The 21,525-nt window shown below is 31.8% G+C and overlaps 2 protein-coding genes across 3 annotated transcripts in view; one reads left to right on the top strand and one right to left on the bottom strand.

The window, feature by feature from the left end:
- Positions 1-15,419, bottom strand: part of Fam92 (CBY1 interacting BAR domain containing protein Fam92) — a 63,006-nt gene extending 47,587 nt beyond the window's left edge. For both annotated transcript variants that reach the window (XM_072540603.1, XM_072540604.1), the window contains exon 1: positions 15,291-15,419. The gene's annotated coding sequence lies outside the window, so the exon portion shown is untranslated. The remainder of the gene's footprint in view (positions 1-15,290) is intronic.
- A 201-nt stretch (positions 15,420-15,620) lies between these two features.
- p23 (cytosolic prostaglandin E synthase) lies at positions 15,621-18,461 on the top strand. The gene is made up of 5 exons (XM_072540606.1): positions 15,621-15,775; positions 16,075-16,161; positions 16,848-16,970; positions 17,392-17,588; positions 18,127-18,461. The coding sequence occupies exons 1-5, from the start codon at positions 15,762-15,764 to the stop codon at positions 18,213-18,215; spliced, it is 510 nt and encodes a 169-aa protein (XP_072396707.1). The 5' UTR covers positions 15,621-15,761; the 3' UTR covers positions 18,216-18,461.
- Positions 18,462-21,525: the final 3,064 nt, after the last annotated feature.

Genomic DNA, 21,525 nt, shown 5'->3' with positions numbered 1-21,525 from the left:
AACTTGCTCTTTGCTCGAAAGTCATTTTTTTGGGAAATCGAAAAAAACGATTAACGGCCGAGTAGTGTTTAGCTCACAACGTAAAGAATTTTATTAATGTTGCTTAGAGTTTTTAGCAATAGAAATTACACGTTTCTACCGTATTTAGTTCAATAAAAAACATAAGGGATTTATTCATGAAAATAAAACTTAAAGATTTTTAATCATATAAAAAAAATGCTCAAACGAAATAAAAAATCAAAAACAGTCTCAATCAGTCATACTCAAAGGAAAAAACAATCATTTTCTGCATTTTGGCAATTTTTCAAATAATCAACGGTTTTTCCTGGTGAGGTAGAATCTGTCTTCAAGTTTACTTTGTAAAAAATTAGTTTAGGAAGGCTTCTCCAATTTTCTCCTTAGTGTTTGGAGAGGAGACTATTAATAGTCCCTTTATCCCCTTTAATCCTTTTCCCAGTGGTAATTTCTTAGGAGCTATTGAAGAAAGAAAAAAAATTTTCTTACAAAAGCTTTTAGCTTTTCCAACGTCATTTCAGTAATTGTGTTCACCTTGGAATAGAAAATTATTGCCTTTTTGTAAAAAATAAACCGGTTTGCCTTATTAAATTCAAAGTGCCATGAACTAACTTAATGACTCGTTTTGTTTTTGTCCTTCAATCAAACACATCCCAATCCATACCGATTTTCCATCCAGTGGAGAGCTTTCTGATTAAACCGTCGTAGCCACCAATTTCCACAATAAGAGGCATTGTTTTAATGTTTTTTTTCTGTAAGGCCGAAAATACGATCAGGCGGAATAAAGAAATGACCAATGATCGGTATGATTCAACGATTCTTCTAGAAAACCAATAAGCCAATATTGTCATCATATTCAAATTTTTGTTTTGTACGCCGCAACCATCAGCGAACAAACGTACTGTTTCTATGTTGACATCAAAATAAAAATTCTTTAAACCCTATTCATTCTACAAATTCCCAATCGTCAATAAAACCACGTGTAGGCCAAACAGGGTCGTACTGATGTACGACCTATGTATGATATGATTTTTAAAAAGATTTACTTTTGAAACTGTTAGTGTAAGAATTTCTTGAAATTTAATCATTATATCACAATTAAACTAAACTCTAAAAAATAACACGACCAGTAAATAACTTAACAATAACTATAACGTAAATATAACACAATATATTAACTTAAAAATCAACACGATACAATTTGAGTTTAAAATGCTCGCAAGTTGGGATCTGTAACATGAGAATCTGTCTCGCTTAAAGTAATAGATTATATTTAATAGCCTCTTGATGAATGAGACAGCGAATATCAACACGTACTCAGGTTTACTGATGGGAATTTGGTAAACGAATAACTTTTAGAGCATGTTGCAAAGCTGACGCTATTGTATTAGAATCTTTTCGAGAGTCAATTTCTGCCTACACGTAAAAAACACATTTGTTGGTCTTAGTTTATCGGTAGAAGTTCCAGCAACAAGTGTAAAATTATTATTGTTTATTTGTTGGCTGAAAAATGCTGCTTGAGCAGGCAGTCTAGGCAGTGCTAAGTTTTTTTGGCAGTCGAACGAAAAGTAAGTTGTGTTAGATTTTGGATTTTTAAGGACTTTGGAAAAACCCTTTGCTTTTACGATATGAACACGATACTCAGTGGCTAACTTTTGTCGAACAGCTAAAGAAGTTGCTACTTTCAACTGATCCTTTGTTCTCAAGCAAGTGGAGCAACAGTCAGTCAGCAGAGTTCCAAAAGCAATGTTGTAGTTAACATTCACATACTTTCGAAAATAACTAAGCTTCACATGCATAGGTTGAGGCACTCTTTGAAGATAATGGTTGAAAAGTTTCTTAACATTTAAGTCCAATGGCAAGTAAACTCTCACGCTTGTCGTGTTTGTACAGTAATGGGACTCTACATGTTATGGATTCTATAAATTTTTTGATGCAGCTTCTTTTTTCATCATTTTTTGGGCCCTCTCTATTGCCACCTCTACGTTTCCTGGGTAGCTCCCCAGTAACAAAATTTCTTACAATTTTTTGTGTGCGGTCCTTGCTTAAATTTGTCATTCGTAGAAACGACTTGGCACATACTCTAATCATCTTACCTTCACTCAAACGTACATAGTATTTTATCCACACTGCAGCGTGATTAGATTTCCCTCTTTTTGGTTTCTGTCCCTTACAACAAGTCAATATCAGAAGATCTTGTTTACTTTCATCTTTACGCCAACCCGGGTCGTCCGTTATGACCACAACTTGGAAAGGCCGGCAGTGCTTTTGGTGTATTTCTGTAACAATACAACTGTTTTAATAAACTTCTCTGTAGCCCTACCCAACGTTAAAATGTGAAAAACAAGTGAAACTGCATAAAAAATCAAACGATTGTTGCAGAAGTCTATATTAATAAATTTTAATATGAAGCATTTACCTAGCAAGTTTATCAACTTTTCTTTTATGTGTTTTTCAGTGAAGAACTTTTTTTCGTCCTTTTTCCTGTGGACTAGGTTTAACAAAACAACCATTTTCACTTACTAACTCCATAAAAACAAAAAAAGCTGTTCCTAATTCGCCAAATTACAAGTGTTTAATCGCTTGAATAATTATAAACTACTGAAAATTTGTTACTTCAACACAGCAGTTGTAGAAGCGTGTTCGCCACGTGAACCAACCGGCAAATTTCATTGGTGGTAGAGCAAACAACAAGTTTTGAAGGTAAACATTCAAAGCAAAGAGCGAGTTCTGCAAATAACTGTAATTTTCTCGACAGCAATTGTATGCTAAAGAACGAGTTTTGGGAAATGCTGATTATATCATTCGATTCTATTTAAAATTAAAATAAACATACCAAAAAAAAATAATTTTGAAACTTTTGTCGGTTAGCCAGTTTTGCAAATAATGGCCTCAAATGTGTGACACGAACAGTGAAACGATAAAAATGTGAATAAATTTTCACCATAATTAATTCCACGTCAAATGGTAACATATTGAAGCCACATTGCAAAGTGTTGTGAATAATGTGAGCCGCACAACCAAATCTAATCAAATTTGGATTCACCTGTGATTTTAGTTTGTAGTAAACATTGTTTTGCACACCTCGGTTTTTACCACCAAAGTTAGTATTAGTAATATCGCCGCAGCATGAAACTCTCTTGAGATGTACTTTTTAAGAGTGTTCCTCAACAGCTGCACAATAATATCAGATGTTTCCCTATCTCCAGCCGTAAAATTCAATATTTTCGTCTTCATGTTGTAACACTGCCGTGCTACAATGATATATACAAGGCCTGAATCGCTCACTGTCGAAGAGAATTGGGCGGGGTTTTCTTAAACATATAGAAACTATATCGTATCTTAAATTCAAGCACAATTAGATAATATGAAATTATAATTTATTATTGGACGCCACCCCTGGTTTATCCTCGAAGGGGAAGAGCAAAAAAAAATTAAGATTTATTGAAAGTTTACAAGAAAACTATTCTTTATTATTTCTTAGTAATGAACAAAAAGAAAACATTAACAGTTACGTCATCCCAAAGGGATTCCAAAATATTATTTTATGTTAACATTATCATAAACAAAAAATCTTTGTATCGTATTAAATTAAGAATTGGTTATAAAGAAAATGAATGTATATATATATATATATATATATATATATATATATATATATATATATATATATATTAACCCCAAATTTCGAAATTTGTTTACATTGAAAATAATATAGTTATTTATCAACTAGGAACAATGAAGAAAATAAACCTTTAAATTAAATTAGAACACTTCACTATATTTTCATTTTTTTTTGAGTTCATAATCATTTCTGTTGTCTTGAAAGTAGGTATAATAAAAATTGGTACAACCTTAATCTGCTCTGTTTCTCTTCTTATTTAATCAGTCACCAAATAAACCATTGATTCAGCTACGTACTATATCAAATCACCACCATCCTAGATAAGAGGGGTTAGGTATTCCATAAAAAGATACCGCTACTGGGCCATGATCTGGAATAACTCCATAGCAATACTATCTTGCGACGAGTATTAGAAATATAATATCAGCATTATAGCCTCTCCAATAAGGGTCTAAAAAAATAAATATCTATCTGAAATATGAACAAGAAAAGGATTGCTTAGCTCACCTCTGAAATTGAGACCCACTTTGGAAACACGTCTTAATGGTTGGACGGTCTTAACAGAAAAGAGCGAAGCGCTATCATGGCGCCTACTTCTGGAAATTGGGCGTGAGTGACAAGTTGAAAAATATGCTCATCTACCGGATATATTTGGGAATTACAGAAGAATCCTTGAGTCGGCTACAGGTAGGTACTTGACAGATAGATGGGGTTAGAAGTTTTATTTAAAAAAAATTATTGAAATTTATAATGATTTTCTTTTAAATCTTTTGAAACGGTTACAATGTCTTCTAATGGAACGAAATATCTCACCACAGCCGGGAACATCTTTAAGTTTCCATAGTTAGATGCATCGGTAATTATACTGACGTATATTGCGTTGTTCATTGCATCAACCAATTGATTTTCGATGTACGGTCCTTAATCATATGATACGCTCAAACACCTTCCCGAGCTGCTGTCTCTAAATCAATATTGCTCGATGTTGCTCTTGCCTTGAAAAATTCAGTCAATTTTTTGCTGCTTGCCGCGGAGCTAATACCTCTTTGGTGTTTTTCACTTTTGATGTGACTCACTACATCCGCTCTACCACTGTGGGCGATCGAAAATTCGGATCCACAAGTATCACATTTTACGTCACTGCTACTTTTTTTTCAAAAGTGGGAATTCTTCTTGCAATGTTTTATTAAAAGTGCAATAGCGTTTTCTCTTTTTACTTTCTTGTTCTGGTTCCATATTAACAATGGAATGGAATAAAAAATGTAAAGTCAACTAAACAATGCTTCGGACCTTCGTAGATGATCACTAATCTATTTGAGGCTTCAAACTGATTAGTGACATAAAATAAATGATTACATAAAATCATATTGCAACGCAGCAGATTTGATCTTGGTTTAAAGCACGTAACGGTTCGAAAATGAATCATTTATTTTTCAAGAATATACCGCGAATGAAATCAAGAAGTTGTTTACCTACTTAGAATGGTTGACAAAACCGAAAAAAACATTTGTCAGCACAGCAATCATTACATCGTTGAATGCGGCACACCTCGGTCGGCATGATGTCTGTGTATACAAAACATGAATTATTATCGTTTTTGAATAATATTTTCGGAAGAGGATAATTAATATATAGAAACGAAAAAAAGTGCACATTTTGAGTTTTCCTATAACATAATACCACGATAAAATGCATGCGTTATTATTAATGCATTGGTATTATTATTACACTCTAAACCCTATTCATTCTACAAATTTCCAATCGTCAATAGAACCACGTGTAAGTCAAACAGGGTCGTACTGATGTACGACCTATGTATCATATGATTTTTAAAAATATTTACTTTTGAACTGTTAGTGAAAGAATTTCTTGAAATTTAATCATTATATCACAATTAAACTAAACTCTAAAAAATAACACGACCAGTAAATAACTTAACAATAACTATAACATAAATATAACACAATATATTAACTTAAAAATCAACACGATACAATTTGCATTTAAAATGATGGCAAGTTGGGATCTGTAACATGAGAATCTGTCTCGCTTAAGTTAATAAATTATATTTAATAGCCTCTTGACGAATTAGACGGCGAATATCAACACGTGCTCATGTTTACTGATGGGAATTTGGTAAACGAATGAACTTTAGAAAGTTTCGACTTTTTTTAGTCTCAACAATTCAATTTGATGTGAATTCTTAGAAGAATAACGTATTTAAAATTTCAGAATAGAATTTTACCAAAAAGTTAAAAATTCGGATGGCCCGGAAGCCCTGTGGACGCAGGGACACGACTTTGTAATTAGGGTCATGTCCCGGATTTTTCGGGCTTGTTGGTCACACTAAATACAAAATAAATCATGACCAGTCATAAGTACTGCCCCCAACTGCGCTAAAATTCGTACCATTTAGAATTATTGATTGTATTAATTGTGTTTAAGTGATACGTACAATACATTGCAGAACATTGTCGCATTAAGGTAGTGGTAGTCTACAAGCCCATAGGAGATTTTTAATGGGTCATTTGACTCAGCATGAGTCACATATTACAATATGTAATAATAACAACTTTAGAAACTATGCCGTCAATTCTTATCGGCACCTACATGTGAGTCACAGGTAATATAAACTTACCACTCATCAAGAGTGTAAGTTTTTTTTGCTAAACATTTTTGTACGGCCTTTAAAACTTAGGTAGGTAATACAAAAATATTGACTTGCGACCTAATGCCGTACGAAAATATTGGTACCAGGAGTAGGGAACATTTTTTATTTTCGGAAAACTTTTTCCCCATTTTCCATTTCCATTTCAACTGGAACAGGGGAGAGAAATCTAAGGCGCAACCCTTAATTTAAACTCCCATGCTTTGTGTACAAATAAGAATTGGCAGAATAGTTTCTAAAGTTTTTATTATTATTGTAATATTGATTTATATGTGATTCATGCTGGGTCAAATGACCCATTAAAATTGTCCCATGTGTTTGTAGTCTATGATGTAGTTTGAAAGTCTATGATGAATTTACATGCAGTATTTTTATTTTAATTTTACAAAATTTTAAATTTGCAAAATTTACTACATAAAAATATTTTAAACGCTCAAACTTGTGAAACAAGCACCAATATATTTCAATACATGGAGGCAAAATAAAATTCCTATTTAATAAGTTATCTATTATAAACGAGTTATTGCTGACACCGGTGTTTCTGGAAGAAGTATTCCAAGAATTAATTTCCAAGGAAAATCATGAAAGTAGCCCCATTTATATTGAAATGTTCAATAGATCCAACAAAAGGCTACATGATTGTTCTTTTACTAAACTTCTTTGTGACAGATTCACTCTGGTGAATTCACTACGTTCATAACATTGTTCACCAAACTCACATTTTTACATACATTTTTTAAAAGTACATAATTCGTTCATTTAATTTTTTTAAATAAAATACGCTGCTCATCACGTGTATGCATGTTTTTATGTCAAATTAAAGCTAGTTTTTTTCTTAATAATATAAGATTGCCTGAGACAAAATGCTCGAAAATTAGAGTTATCAGTTGTTAAAAACGCGAAGTTTCAAAATAAAATAAAGTTAGGGCGCAAGGACACCTGTTTGACAAATGATAATATTATACGTATATTTACTATTCAGCCCTGCGATGTATCACTTAAGTAATATAACGTAAAGTTATTCTGTAGTTAAGTTATAATCGTCGAATTGGTATGATCAAATGGTATCAAATTTAACTTAACTACTTGCGTTATTTCTTGAGTCATCTGATGTATAAACTGTCATTTTATAATTCGACGTTATACATGAAGTTACAAGATAACTTTGTAGTTCAGGAAAAGGGGTTATATTTTGGGAAAGGATAATATAGGTAGAAAAATCGACAGCACAAAACTAAAAATATCAAAAAACTACACCTAATAACAATTAAAAACACGTATGTAATAATAGCATTAAAACAATAATTAAAAATAAAAAAACAGAGCTAATTAAAAAATAGAACGGTAATACATACTTTTAAAAATTTTAATAAAGACAAATCGAGAGATACAAGAGTACTTTTATAGTGTACCTTCTCACCTTTCATTTTCTCGCTCCAACTTGTACTATTTCTTCTACGTAAGGTTCGCTTTGTTAGATAAAACAATTTTTACTTCCTTTTTAACTTCTGGGAAATAATTCATCGTTTAGCGGTGAGCGATACATCACACGGTATTTACGTTAAAAGTTACCGAGATAGGTACCTGTCAGAGTTATTTAACTTAAAGCACAGAATATACCACTCAACAAGAAGCGAAAGCTCTTCTTTGATGATCGTAGGACAGAAATTTCGGAGGAAGAATGACAGTTGCACTACTTAGTACACTAGGAAAAGTAATGAGAAAGTCGTTCAAAACAGTAGTAAAGTTATAGTTATACCGAGAAACAAAGTAATTATTAAAATTAATGTTTTTTTATGTGGATCTGTTTTGTATGAATTGTATTTTTTTCTGTAAAATTTAATATAACCCATATATCAATTCTGTACTGACAAGTAAAAAGGTCTTAAGTCAAAAATATCGATTTATTTTTTTTTTAAATAAACAAATTAACGTACTAAAAGCACAGAATAAATAACAATCAGAATGCGCACTATCATATGCCGCCTTTGAAGTGTGTCAGCACGCGATCGCCATATTTTAAACGGAAACACAGACTCGGATTGAAAAATTTGTGACAAGCTACGACAGAACCATAATTTAAATTTTTAGAGATTAATAATTTAGTGAATTTGAAATAATTTAATCTATTCTTCAACTAAATGTCCGACATAAAATATTATGTCTATGGTTGTCGTAAATCAATTAAGCTGGGCTAATTTTTCTATGCACACCAGAAAAAATTTCACTGGACAGCACTGGTTCCGTTTAAAATATGGCTGATTCCGTGTGCATGAATGAGATGCGCGTACTTATCTTGACAAGCAGAGTGGGCATTCTCATTGTTATTTATTCTGTGCTAAAAGTATTTTAGCACGTTAAAAGAGCGATTGAATTTGAAAGTTAATTTCAAAATAGAGATGAAATCAGTTGATTTCTACTGCTTTTTACCGTTTTTTTAGGTATTACCATGGACGTATAAACATAGAGGGACCCAGCAATAAGATACCTTAAACACACACTGTTTTGAAGCTTCGATATTCCTGGACAAGAGGGTAAAGGGGAGTAAAACGGGTATCGATAGACTGTGATACTTCCTCAATGAGCATAAGCGTGCTTGAATTTTTACTCGCGGGGATAATTATTCAGAAGTTAATAATTGGAAGTACTAATAATGTATAAAAACACGTTTTTATAGAAAAAATAAAATACAATTTTATTTGCTTTAAAATTAATACAATAAAATATAGTTGAGCTCAAGTTAATTTTTTAATAGGTATCAAATAATTCTACGGTAAAAAAAAAATTAAAAAATATACATTTGTCAAATTTAAGTGCATACCTATATTTATTGATAATGTGTTAAAACATATTTTTTCAAATTGTGACAAATTTGTTTTAATACAATATCAATAGATTCCACGTAGTAAGGGTTTCTGCTACAAAATTATTTATTGATCATTCCAAAGCTCTTGCTGGCATTTGACATAAAATTATTTGCAAATATACCTACTTATTAAAAAGTAGGCGTGAAAATGTATAAATTATTGGAAAGCTATTTACCGAACAGAAATATTAAAATCAAATGGTAAATAGACATAATAGAAGACGTTGGTATAGAAATAAATTTTTATTGATTGCAAAATAAAACAGTCTTAGTAAGAACGCTTCTTATGCGCACGGTGTTAGCATCTAAAGTAGTCCTCGTTTCATGATGAATTCCAATTTTAAAATATTTCTCAAGAACCAATTTTAAAAGTTGCATAGAGTGACCATCGATTGCATCTTCATCATACATATGGTCACCAAAATGCTCATAGATTGATTTTGGGACATTTTGTATGGTTTTATTAATCAAAATATTCATAAGGTGTTTAACTAGTCTGTTGTAGATATTTATAGTTTTATTAAAAAATCTGAAATATTTTTCAGCTTCCTTACAAGTTGAAATAACCAAAAAGGATGCTTTTGAAAGGTTTTTTTATACTGTTTTCTCTGTTGAAGTTTAGAGTAAGTTTCATCATTAATCAATATTATTTGGAAACCTACATAGAAAAATAAATGAGTTTTATTCATTTCACTAATTTATTGTTAATTCATGAGAAATATTAAATTAAAAAGCTACTAAACAGATCTTTTTAATCAGATGATGTCTACTTACAATTTAAAAATGTCTATACTAATTTCATGAACTAATATCTTGTTCGATACATTAATTAATATGAATAAACCCAATGGTACGCCTATGAAAGACATATTTTAAAATGTAAACACACAGGCTTCCTCAGTTCCTCATCTTAAATAATGTAAACAAACAGTACTTACAAATTAAATGAGACATTGGGATGTAAATATTTCGTTTTTTTTGCAAATGCAAAACTGTAGCACCATTATTATAATTTGTTTATTTCACTATTTACAAATATCACTTAAAATACAGCCAAAATATCGAAAAACAACTTTTCCTCATCTTGGGTAAAAAGTAAACAAAACATGGACATGACATGGAACAGCATTTGAAGTTTGACGTAGAGCCATAAGACAGAGAAATGTAAACACCGTTGCCATTAATAAATAGGTTTCAGTGCTTCTACATATAAAATAATTGGTTGATATCTGTTATACGCTATTATTAAATGATATGCACACTATGTGCACATTTGATGTTTTAATTAAAATTTAATATATTAATATAAGTAATAAATTATTATTTTGGTTTGATAGCACCTGTAGAGTATAACAGTAGCGCACCTAGAATTTGCCTCGGGGGGGGGGTTTGGTTGGTCACCAAAATTTTTTTTATGATGTTACCTCCATTTTGAGTCTTTAAAATGTGTAAGTAACAGTGTCGGAATAGGGTCTTGGGGGGGGGGGGGGGGGGTTAACTCCCAAAACCCCCCCCTCGGTGCGCCACTGGAGTATAAAATAAATATAGTAATATTTTCAGCGATACGTGAATAAGATATTTTAATAAAAAAATGTGACAACATTTGAAGGTGCTGAGAATGGGACCTAGTCAAATAATTTTGGCTTCACATTTTTATGTAAATAACTGAGTCAATCTGTGTTTATACGTCCATGGGTATTACAATATGTATGTATATACAAAATATGTATACAGTCTGTCCCAAATCCTTTTAGTGCGTCACTAATTTTGACGTCATATAGGATTTTAAGAATGTCGAGAATTATTTCATGACATTTTAGTTAAATTTGACAGTTGCAGGATCGTAATCCCTCTTTTTCTAATTGAATATAATTTAATAATTTTAATATTAGTTTTTGTTCTTTCTCGATATATCTCGGCAAATTTAAAATATTTTTATGACAATAAATACAAAATTAAATTTTCACTGTAAAATGTCTGATAATACTAACCTGGAATGACAATTATCATTTTATTAGTTGACATTGTGAAAGTACTGTCACGATCGAGACAATCTGCGTCAAATTATATTTATGTGCACCATTGATTGGATATCTATTTAGCGTATTCTAAACTCCAACCAATTATATATATGTAAGTAGAATTAGCTTTGCGATAAATAATTGTCTAAGTTGTATGTATAATAATCACAGACTCACGTTTTTTTTCTGTCACTTCTCGCTTAATGTGTTGTAACGCACTGTAAGAAGGGTCTGGGACGAACTATAACAGTACTATTCTATTTTTACTATTAAACAAAACACACGAAACAACGCTTCTCAATACGTAAACAAACTTCCGTTTTTATACGTTGACAGATAAACTATTTAGAATATGGAGGTTTCTCACAGAAATTTGGATTGCGAAAAAGCCCTTCTTTTCGTTTCTTGTTGGGTGGTGTATTCTGTACTTAAAGCAAAACGTTAAAAATAACTTTGGTGAAACATCTCAGGGTTGATCATACATCTATCTACGCATGCTTTAAAAATTCACATAACTGACACTTTAAACCAATAGCATTGCACGCTAATCTTTTATTTTATCTTTGATACCTCGCGTTTTAACAGCTGGCATCCCCAATTCTCTATAATTTTTCTGAGGCAACTTTAGAAAATTTTTGTCAAAAACTAATTACTATTAACTGAATTAAAAATATTTGCGGCCACTTTTTGAATTGCAATCTATTATCAATGTGTTCTTATTTTAAACGTATGTAAAAAGAAAAAGGTGATTTTCATTAACTATGTTATGAACGCGTACTTATCTTATAATCCTGCATCCGTATAATCCTGCAGTGGATCTATGATCTTGGACTATAGTGCCAGCCTTGGGTGTAAAAGGTATTCATGTTGATATAGCACAGAACAGAAAAATTTGTGAGTAAATAATTAGATAAGCCGATATAACCATAATACATACCTAAATATTTAATAAAAAAAAGCATCGCTAGGATAAATACCTATTACCTATACCCAATTTTCATTTTAATAAACATGAAACCCGCCGAATTTTTAATTAAGATACACCCACCGATAAAATAACAGCAAATATACCTTGCCATTTTCAGTGTAGGAATAATAATTACAAATTAAACTGTAATAGCTTAATCCTAAAATATAAATATTATTGGCTTACTACCAATACCCAATTTTCATTTTAAAAAACATGAAGTTAAAAACAAACAGTAAAAAACATGAATAATAATTACAAATTAAACTGTAATAGCTCGACCTCGCACGACATCGAGATTATTGGAATATATGCTCCGTCAGAAAATGCATCAAAAGCAGCTAAACAAATATTCTACGAAACCTTATCGGAACTCATTGAAAATATAAATAGCCGCAAAGAAATTGTGTTGTGTGGAGATTTTAACGCTTGAACAGGAACAAAAACAAATGACAAAGTCGTAGGAAAATATGGTGACGCTAAAACAAATAAAAATGGGGAACACTTAATCGAATTCTGTAAACAGCACTCTCTGAAAATCCTAAACGGATTCTACCAACATAAAAACATACATAAGTACACCTGGGTTCAACCAACGAGAAACACAAAATCAATTATAGATTATGTCATCACAAAACAAGAAACACACATACAAGTTAAAGACATAAGAGTATTAAGAGGACCGGAGTGCGGAACTGACCACTATATGGTAAGATAAAAATGTTACCTACAGTATCGACCTCGGCTACTACATCAAAATGACAACCAACTAGCTCAATCAAAACCCCTGGAATCAAATCTACCTAAATACAATATTGATGCACTGCAAAACGACTCGACATCATTCTTATATAAGCTGCGACTCAGCCAAAAATTAGCAAACCTAATCTACTCCTCAGCCCAGAATACTTATAAAGAGATAATCAATAAAATCAATGAAGCAGCTTACGAAGCGCTCGGCACAATCCAAAAGAACAAAAAGAATACTCCATTGTGGTGGACAAATGACATCGCCAATGCAGTACACAACAAGAAACAAGCATATCAAAAGTGGCTACAAACAAATGATCCAGATGATAGACGAACATATGCAAGATCAAACAGAGAAGTAAAAAATTTAGTAACTAAAGCAAAAAATATTTGCTGGGAAAGTAAATGCGAAGAACTCAACAAATATATAGCATCAACAAGATCAAGGGAAGCATGGAAAACGGTAAAAAATCTGAGAACAAACAGAAAAGAAACGAGTAGAATAGATTTAATAGAAGAAAGATCTTGGATCGAACACTACTCACAACTTTTGACTGAAACAAGACCTCAATTCACGAACATCAGTTCAACAACATATGAACTGGAATTCAGTGAAGACGATGAAATAACAGTACAGGAAGTCGAGAATGCAATACAAACTCTAAAAAATCGGAAGTCATGCGGACCACAAGGTATACCAAATGAATTATTAAAACATAGCCCACAAGTATTACGGGAATTACTGGCGTATGTCTTCACCTTATTCTATAATGGACACGACTTACCACCGGAGTGGACAAAAGCACATATTAACAACATCTACAAAAAAGGAGATAGAAAGAATTGTTCAAACTACAGGGGGCTAAGTGTCATAAATTCACTCTCAAGACTGTATGGAAAAATAATAAAAAACAAAATTGAAAAAGAGATGACAGATGTTGAAGAACAAAATGGCTTTCGTGCAGGCAGATCCTGTATGGACAGTATATTCTCTCTAAAGCAAGTTATCGAGAAAAGATTAGCCCACAACCTTTCAACTCATATAGTCTTTATAGATCTGACAAAGGCATACGAAAGGCATACGTACCACTTTCAATGCTTTGGGTAGCAATGGAAAAACAAGGAATAAGCAAAAAAAAATATACAAGCAGTACAACAACTCTACAAAAATATGACGGCAAACATTAAAACTGGAAATAGATTAACTAGAGAAATTCCTATTAGTAAGGGCCTAAAGCAAGGCTGCTGCATAGCACCTACACTCTTCAAAATATATCTAAATGAGGCACTCTCAGTGTGGAGAAGAAAGTGCTGCAATATGGGCATCCCAATCGGAGATGATAGATTGTACACGATACACTTCGCTGACGACCAAGCCATTCTAGCTGAAGACGAGAGTGATGTAGGCTACATGCTTAGAAAACTGGAAGATGAGTATACCAAATGGCGCCTCACAATTAATATACAAAAAACTGAGTACTTAGTTGTAGGAGAAAAACCAGAAAGCCTACAAATCGAAATGGGAACTATAAAACCAACAGACAATTTCAAATACTTGGGAGTCCAAATAACATCAAAAGCAGGAAGTAGCGAAGAAATACACTCCAGGATTGGCCAAGCAAGATCAGCTACCAGACAGCTACACGGACTATTATGGAATAAAAAAATAACAAAAGAAAATAAAAGAAGAATCTATAAAACAATAATAGAAAGTATTGGGCTGTACGGGGCCGAACTCTGGGAAATAAACCAAAGAAACAAATCAAAAATTAAGGCCATGGAAATGAACTACTGGAGACGATGTTGTCAGCTCACTAGACTTGATAGGGTGAGAAACGAAGATATTCGGAGAGAAATGGAAATCGATCTAGACATAATAGACACAATCGAAGCCAAAAGACTTAACTGGTATGGACACCTTCAGAGAATGCCTGAAAATAGATGACCAAAAAAAATATAAGAAGGGACTCCGCCAACTAAAAGAAAACGAGGTAGACCAAGACGATCCTGGAGAGACGATGTCGACGATGCAATGACCGCCAGAGATTTAACAAGTGAAGATTGCTTCGACAGAAAACGCTGGAAATTAGGATGCGAGAAGCGGCGCCAGCTGTAGAAGACTCGCTTGTTATATATAACTGTAATAGCTTAATCCTAAAATACAAATATTATCGACTTACTACCAATACCCAATTTTCATTTTAAAAAACATGAAGTTCACCAAATTTTAAATTATAGTACACCCACCGACCAATCACAGCAAATGTGCAAAAGTTCAATAAGTTAGAAATTTCTACCATAGAGGGCACGTCAAAATAAAGGCGACATTCTTAAAAATATAATTTTGATAAACTAAATATTTAATAGTGTATACTTACATTACTTTGTTTGAATCAAATGGTATTTTTAATTTAAAAGTGCAGTAATTTTAGAATATCCGTAAATAAAATTTAGCTACAATAGTGGCATCTATTGCCAGTAAAATCTTCTTCATATGGAAAACGATACACAGAACAGAAACGTCCTAGTTCTGTGCATCATGATATGGAATTCGTATTTTTAATAATTACTTGCCAAAGTAGACGCTGATATTTGAAAAACATTTGAAATTGTATATTTCTTGGACAGTTTTTATAATTGTCAATGTTTATTGTGTGCTATTTCTTTATAAATATATCGTAGTTCTCGCGGTAAAATTCAAAAGACTAGGGCTATTTCGCCGGCCATATTGATCAAAGGTTGTCACTAAAAAAGACAACGACTAACTTCATTTCAATTGCTAGTCCCGGTGAATTGGTTTATCGGACAAAACTTCCAATAGTCCTTGTAGCAACAAAAGTAATTCAAAAATGACTGACCAACCGTAAGTAATAATACGTATTTATTATAAATAAAAGTTTTCTAAAACTTTAATTGAGAATAATTCATAGTTTGAAGTAATCAAGTTCCATGTTAAAATGTGTTGTTGACCAACGGCCATGTTGCTTTGGAGACCGATATCGATTCTAGAATTTTCCAACTATGTATCATATATTCCAGTGTAGATTTAAGTATATTATGGTATAAGATTGTAAAATTTATTTTCTCAATTAGTTTTATATCTTCTGTTGTTTAAAATGGTTGTACTGTAAAATTAACATGAGGTTAACCTCACTTTTTCAGACTACCACCTCCAGTAATGTGGGCCCAAAGGTCCTCTATTGTATTTCTTACTATAAATTTAGAAGATGTTAAAAATCCGGAAATTAAGTAAGTATTCCTATATTTTGCACTGTACATAATGTTATATTATTATAAACACTAAAGATCTAATGTTTTAAATATCTCATTCTTATATGATAAAAATGATACTATACAACATGTCTATTCTAAATGGACTATAAAACAAGAAGTCTACATCTAAAGTACAAAAAGAACAGAGACTATAGGGTTTCTTTAAAACTAGGCTTTCATAAACTGAAATTATTAGCTTCATTGAAAACTATTATATGAGTAAAGCGTTCACAGCTCTACTTATATACACTTAATACATCAGACCTCCAGGTTCATAAGAAATATCAATGCTTAGCATTTTATGATTAATAGCTCCTTGTACCACTTACTCAAAAGCTAAGTTACAACTAGAGAAATTACAAATATCAAAGTAGAAATCCACAGTAGATGTAAGACAATGGAACATAATGTATAAACAAAAGTTTTTAGTACCTTAAAAAATTAAGAAAATTGAGATTTCACACAATTTATTTATTTTAAAGCAAGAGATGAAACTTATGTCCCTTAAAGTTAGTAAAGAGATTATCAGCATTCTTAGCAGTATAAAAAAGCCATTTTGCTTCCAATACCAACTTAGGGTATAAATTTATACAATAAAGTGACCCAGCTGTCTAAATTATTCATATTTATTAATAAAGTGACAATTTTGTTTTACGTTTCAGGTTCAATAAAGATTCTATATATTTTAAAGGTACAGGAGGTGTAGAAAAAAAGAATTATGAAGTAACAATTCCCCTGTTTAAAGAAATTGATCCTGAACAGAGTAAGAGCTTCAATAAAGGAAGGTAATTGAATAATATAAGTACCATAATGTTTTTCATTTTATTCATAATTTTTTTGTCTGGTAAAGTATTAAGAAATGAACAGTAACTCTTACAGCCAGCCCTCTTTAATTTTTACCACAATTCAAACACCATTTTTTCTTTCTAGCTCCTCTAAATGTTCGATTTCTTTTATTTTTATTTGTAGTATATTGTTACAAATATGCTCTTTTCTTTCATATTTTTTTATAATATACATAAGTAATGATTACGTTCACTTTTTTTATTCTGTCTGTAAAATTATATGAATAAATATTTTCAAAACTGCACTTATTAAGTATATATTCTTCTGCTTCTGCTTATAAATATAATATAAATATTTAATTTTTTAACAGTATAACTTGTTCTGAGTTACCTGTTATATTAATGTTTGCTATATTCTTAGGTGTATTGAAATTATCGTAACTAAAGCAAACACAGATGGACCATACTGGCCTACATTAACGTCTGACAAAAAGAAACACCATTGGTTAAAGTGTGATTTCAACAAATGGCATGACGAAGATGATTCTGGTGATGAGGGAGTTGGAGGAATGGGCGGTGGAGATTTTGATGAAATGATGAGGCAGATGGGAGGTTTAGGTGAGTTATAATATATAATACATATATAATCAATAACAGTGTCACTATTTTTATGCAGTTATAGTAACATAGGCATATATAATTATTTAGATTCATAGTTTCATGTTCTATCAACTAATGAACTGCTTACCAATGTTTTATCATACATTTTTTGCCATATTTGTTGACTTATTCTAACTGTTTCCTTTCTTCCAAACATATTTCCCAATATACATTCCCAAATTTAAAATTTTTCTTTTGTTTTACTTGCTGTGATTCATATTTTCCATGTAAAATGTATGCATAGGAGATTATTTAGATTTAATTTACATTGTTAACACAGTATTTTCTCTTTTTGTTTCTTGATCTTCTTTTTCACTATTTTTTCACTTTCTGTTTTTACCATATTTGTTTTCCATCATACTGTTTCTTTTTTCCAAAATTATACTCTCCCAAATTTATAATTTTTGTTTTGTTTTACTTGTCATGGTTCATATTTCACATGTATCTATAAAAAGATAATGAATATATATTTCTAATTTTAATTATTTCTTTGTAGGAGGTGGGGCTGGTAAACCTAACTTTGACGATATTGAAGGGGATGAAGTAGGAGATTCAGATGATGAACCTATTCCTGAACTTGAGTAGTTTGATAAGTTAAGGATTTTTTTTAAATTTTTGTATGTTAAGTTATATGAATAAAAGTGATAATTTCTAAAATTCTCTTTTGGACAAACTTTTGGTTATTTTTTCCAACATCGGGGTTAATGGGAATAACAACCATACACCAAATATGTAGCAGCGGTTTCTACGTGTTTCGAAATACTTAGATATATAAGTAAACTAGTGTGTATATGTTAAGATTTTTAATTATAATAAACTATATTGATCTAATTTATGGTGTTCTCATTTGTAAGTAATAAAAAGACAGTTACTTGTAACTATGATATATTTGCCGTCTAAGCTAAAACATTGCTAAGTCACCATAGGCCGTTTTTGAGTTAAAGATGCCACATTATATAAAAAAATTCTCTATCGAACTGTCCTGGATTCGTATTTCTAAGGTTTGTAGTTTCAAAGATAGCATAAGCAAAACATTGTTATCTACAACAAAATTTTAACTTTACATGTTATTCCTATGTTAATCCACATTACTCAACTAAAACATCAGGAACCGCCTTCAATGATAGTATTTGTTTAAATTTTCATTTAAGCTACCTAGCTAAAACCATGTTGCCTACAGTTATACAGCTATAAGACTGTTAACATACTTTAACTTTTTTTTAGTCAAGGTTTATTTCACTACATCGCAAAACAATACTTAACTAAAAACCCGTTATGCACAATTACTACACTAAAATATCGATCAAATTTCTTAACGATATTAAAGCTAAGGATCATTTAAAATATTGCTGTATGATGTAAAACTGAAACATCACTAACCACCCTTAGCGTGTTTTGCGACAAATAATCTAGAAGTTCCATAACTAAAACACCTTTACGTAACAATACTACGCTAAAACATCACTAGGCGACCTCCCACTCACCGTCTCATCTGTCCTACACTGCAGTCATATCGTCAGTATTGTTCTATCATTGGTCGGAGAAAGCATGTCACACGCTTTTGGTAAACAGGATATTTCACGCCAAGTCATCAATATGGCTAAGAAAATTCCTTGGTAAGTTTCTCCTTGTTATTATTACTAAAATATTTTAACAAATGCGCTTTAAAAGTTAATGGAATCTTAATTACGACTTGTGCATACATGTACAAGATGAAAGATTGTATATTTTGTATGTTTCTATGATAGTGTGTTTGTGTGTATGATAGTTTGTGTTGTTTAAGAAATATTTACTTGTTTTCTAATCCTATTCCAATATTATTATTATTCCTAGTAAATGTAATTGATCTCAACTCATATTAGATATGGTAACGTCAAAAATACCAAGTTCAGATTATTTTAAGATGCAAACTGGCGAACCGGAAACAGAATTTGTAACCAATTTGTATGCTCCATTACGTCGGCAGTTTTCAACAAATTTAGTGAGACTCAAAATAGTTTAACATCTTACCATTCCCGGAATTTGATAAATGAAATTACTATGCTAAACAAAGCCTTTACCAGCATATCATTAGAAAACACTGATATGTTTTGTTATGAAGAAATGCCAGCAGATGATTTTCCTTCTGATAATGTACCTGATTCTATCCAACATAATTCTTTTCACCCTGATAATAATAATACAAAAACATGATTATTCAATTATATGCAGATGATTATAAGATTCAGACGATTTAAATTTGCCAGAAAATGTTCCTTTGCACTGAAAATTGCCAAAGAAAAGTCAATTACGAACTTTTCCTACAAATTTAACCTAGCTTTCTACTTCTACAGCTACACTCACCAAATCTTCACCATCTCATACATTCCGTAATTCACTGTCGTCAAATAAACACGCCAAAGACGTGTTACGACAGATTTTCGAGAACTAGGATGCATTAATGGGAAAAAAGAGCAGAGAAGGCACACTGTAGATTGGACTAATAAAAACTAAAGTACTAACACTATGGTAACGAAAAGCACTGGTAAGGAGAGAAGTGAACTTGACGTCCAACCACAGAAACAAAAGAAGTATGACACTGGTCTAGGTGAACGGATTAAAGAGAAGAGAGCTAAAAAGCAATAAAAATATCAGTTGAAGTCTGATTTTTGGAGTTTGTCTTTTGAACAGCGAAGAGTTTTTGTTATGTCTCAAGTGGCTGTAGCAATTCCGAAAAGAAAATACGCAAGTGAACCGAAAGCCGAAAAGATGTTTTGCGTTTAAGAAGAAAAGAGATGGATCTGTTATTCGAGGTTTGCAAAATATTTTTTTGACTACCTTGGGTTATAAAAAAAATAACGACGCGATATTGTGGTCACTTGATGCTACAAATCCCATTTATTCAGACATACGTGGAAAACTCACCAGTTAATTAATAACCACATACAATCATTCACTCCTGCAGAGCCACACTACAGATGGGAACACGCGCCATTGAGACGATAATTACCGAGCGATATCAATATAACTTTTATGTACAAAGGTTTCTGTTCAAAATATCCAGAAGAAAATATGTCCTATGAGGTTTATCGCAAACAACTCAAAACTTTGAATATTTCATTCACTCGACTTGGTAATGAGGAGTGCGAAACGTGAGTGTTTTAATTTACATAAACAGCAAACATCACATGATTGTAATACTGTAGTAGAATTGCAACCCTTGTGTCGAATTTCGAAAACATCGCCTTAAGTATACACAAGCCAGGGAGTTGTACACTAAGCAAAAATCTGGCTCAAAGTGACAATGTAATTTATATATCTTCAGATTTAGAAAAGATCATAATGCTACCAAGATTAGAAACCTTTAAAAGTATAATCTTTTACCTATGTTTAATTGCTTACAATCAAACTTTTGCTCCCCTGGGAACAATAACATCAAATTAAAAACCGTTAACCGTTTTGTGGCATGATGGCATAGCTGGACGGAAACAAGAAGATATAATGAGCGCCTTCTATATATGTTTAATGCAAAATCGCGATATCCAGAACATTAATATATGGTTAGATAATTGCACAGCGCAAAATAAGAATTGGCTACTTTATTCTTTATTAGTTCATATGGAAAACAGTGACTTAATATCTACAGAAGAAATTTCCTTATTTTATTTTGAACCTGGTTATACATTTATGAGCGCTGATCTAAGTTCACCATCAGGTAGAACTTGCAATGAAGAAGGGTAAGCTGTATGACTTTACCGATTTCGAAGACGCAGTTGCTTCGATAAATAACTCCAAAGTAATAGTCAAATCTATGTCACCACAAAACTTTGTTAATGTTCCGAATTTGATAAGTGAGAGACGTATACAAAAAAGTAACCCAAGAGGTTACTTAAAAAATATGAAACACGTTTGTTTT

The sequence above is a fragment of the Diabrotica undecimpunctata genome, chromosome 8 (assembly GCF_040954645.1).
Source record: "Diabrotica undecimpunctata isolate CICGRU chromosome 8, icDiaUnde3, whole genome shotgun sequence".
In the NCBI taxonomy this organism is placed as follows: domain Eukaryota; kingdom Metazoa; phylum Arthropoda; class Insecta; order Coleoptera; family Chrysomelidae; genus Diabrotica; species Diabrotica undecimpunctata.
Note: the sequence above shows the minus strand (reverse complement) of the source record. Positions and strands in the feature narration are given on the sequence as shown.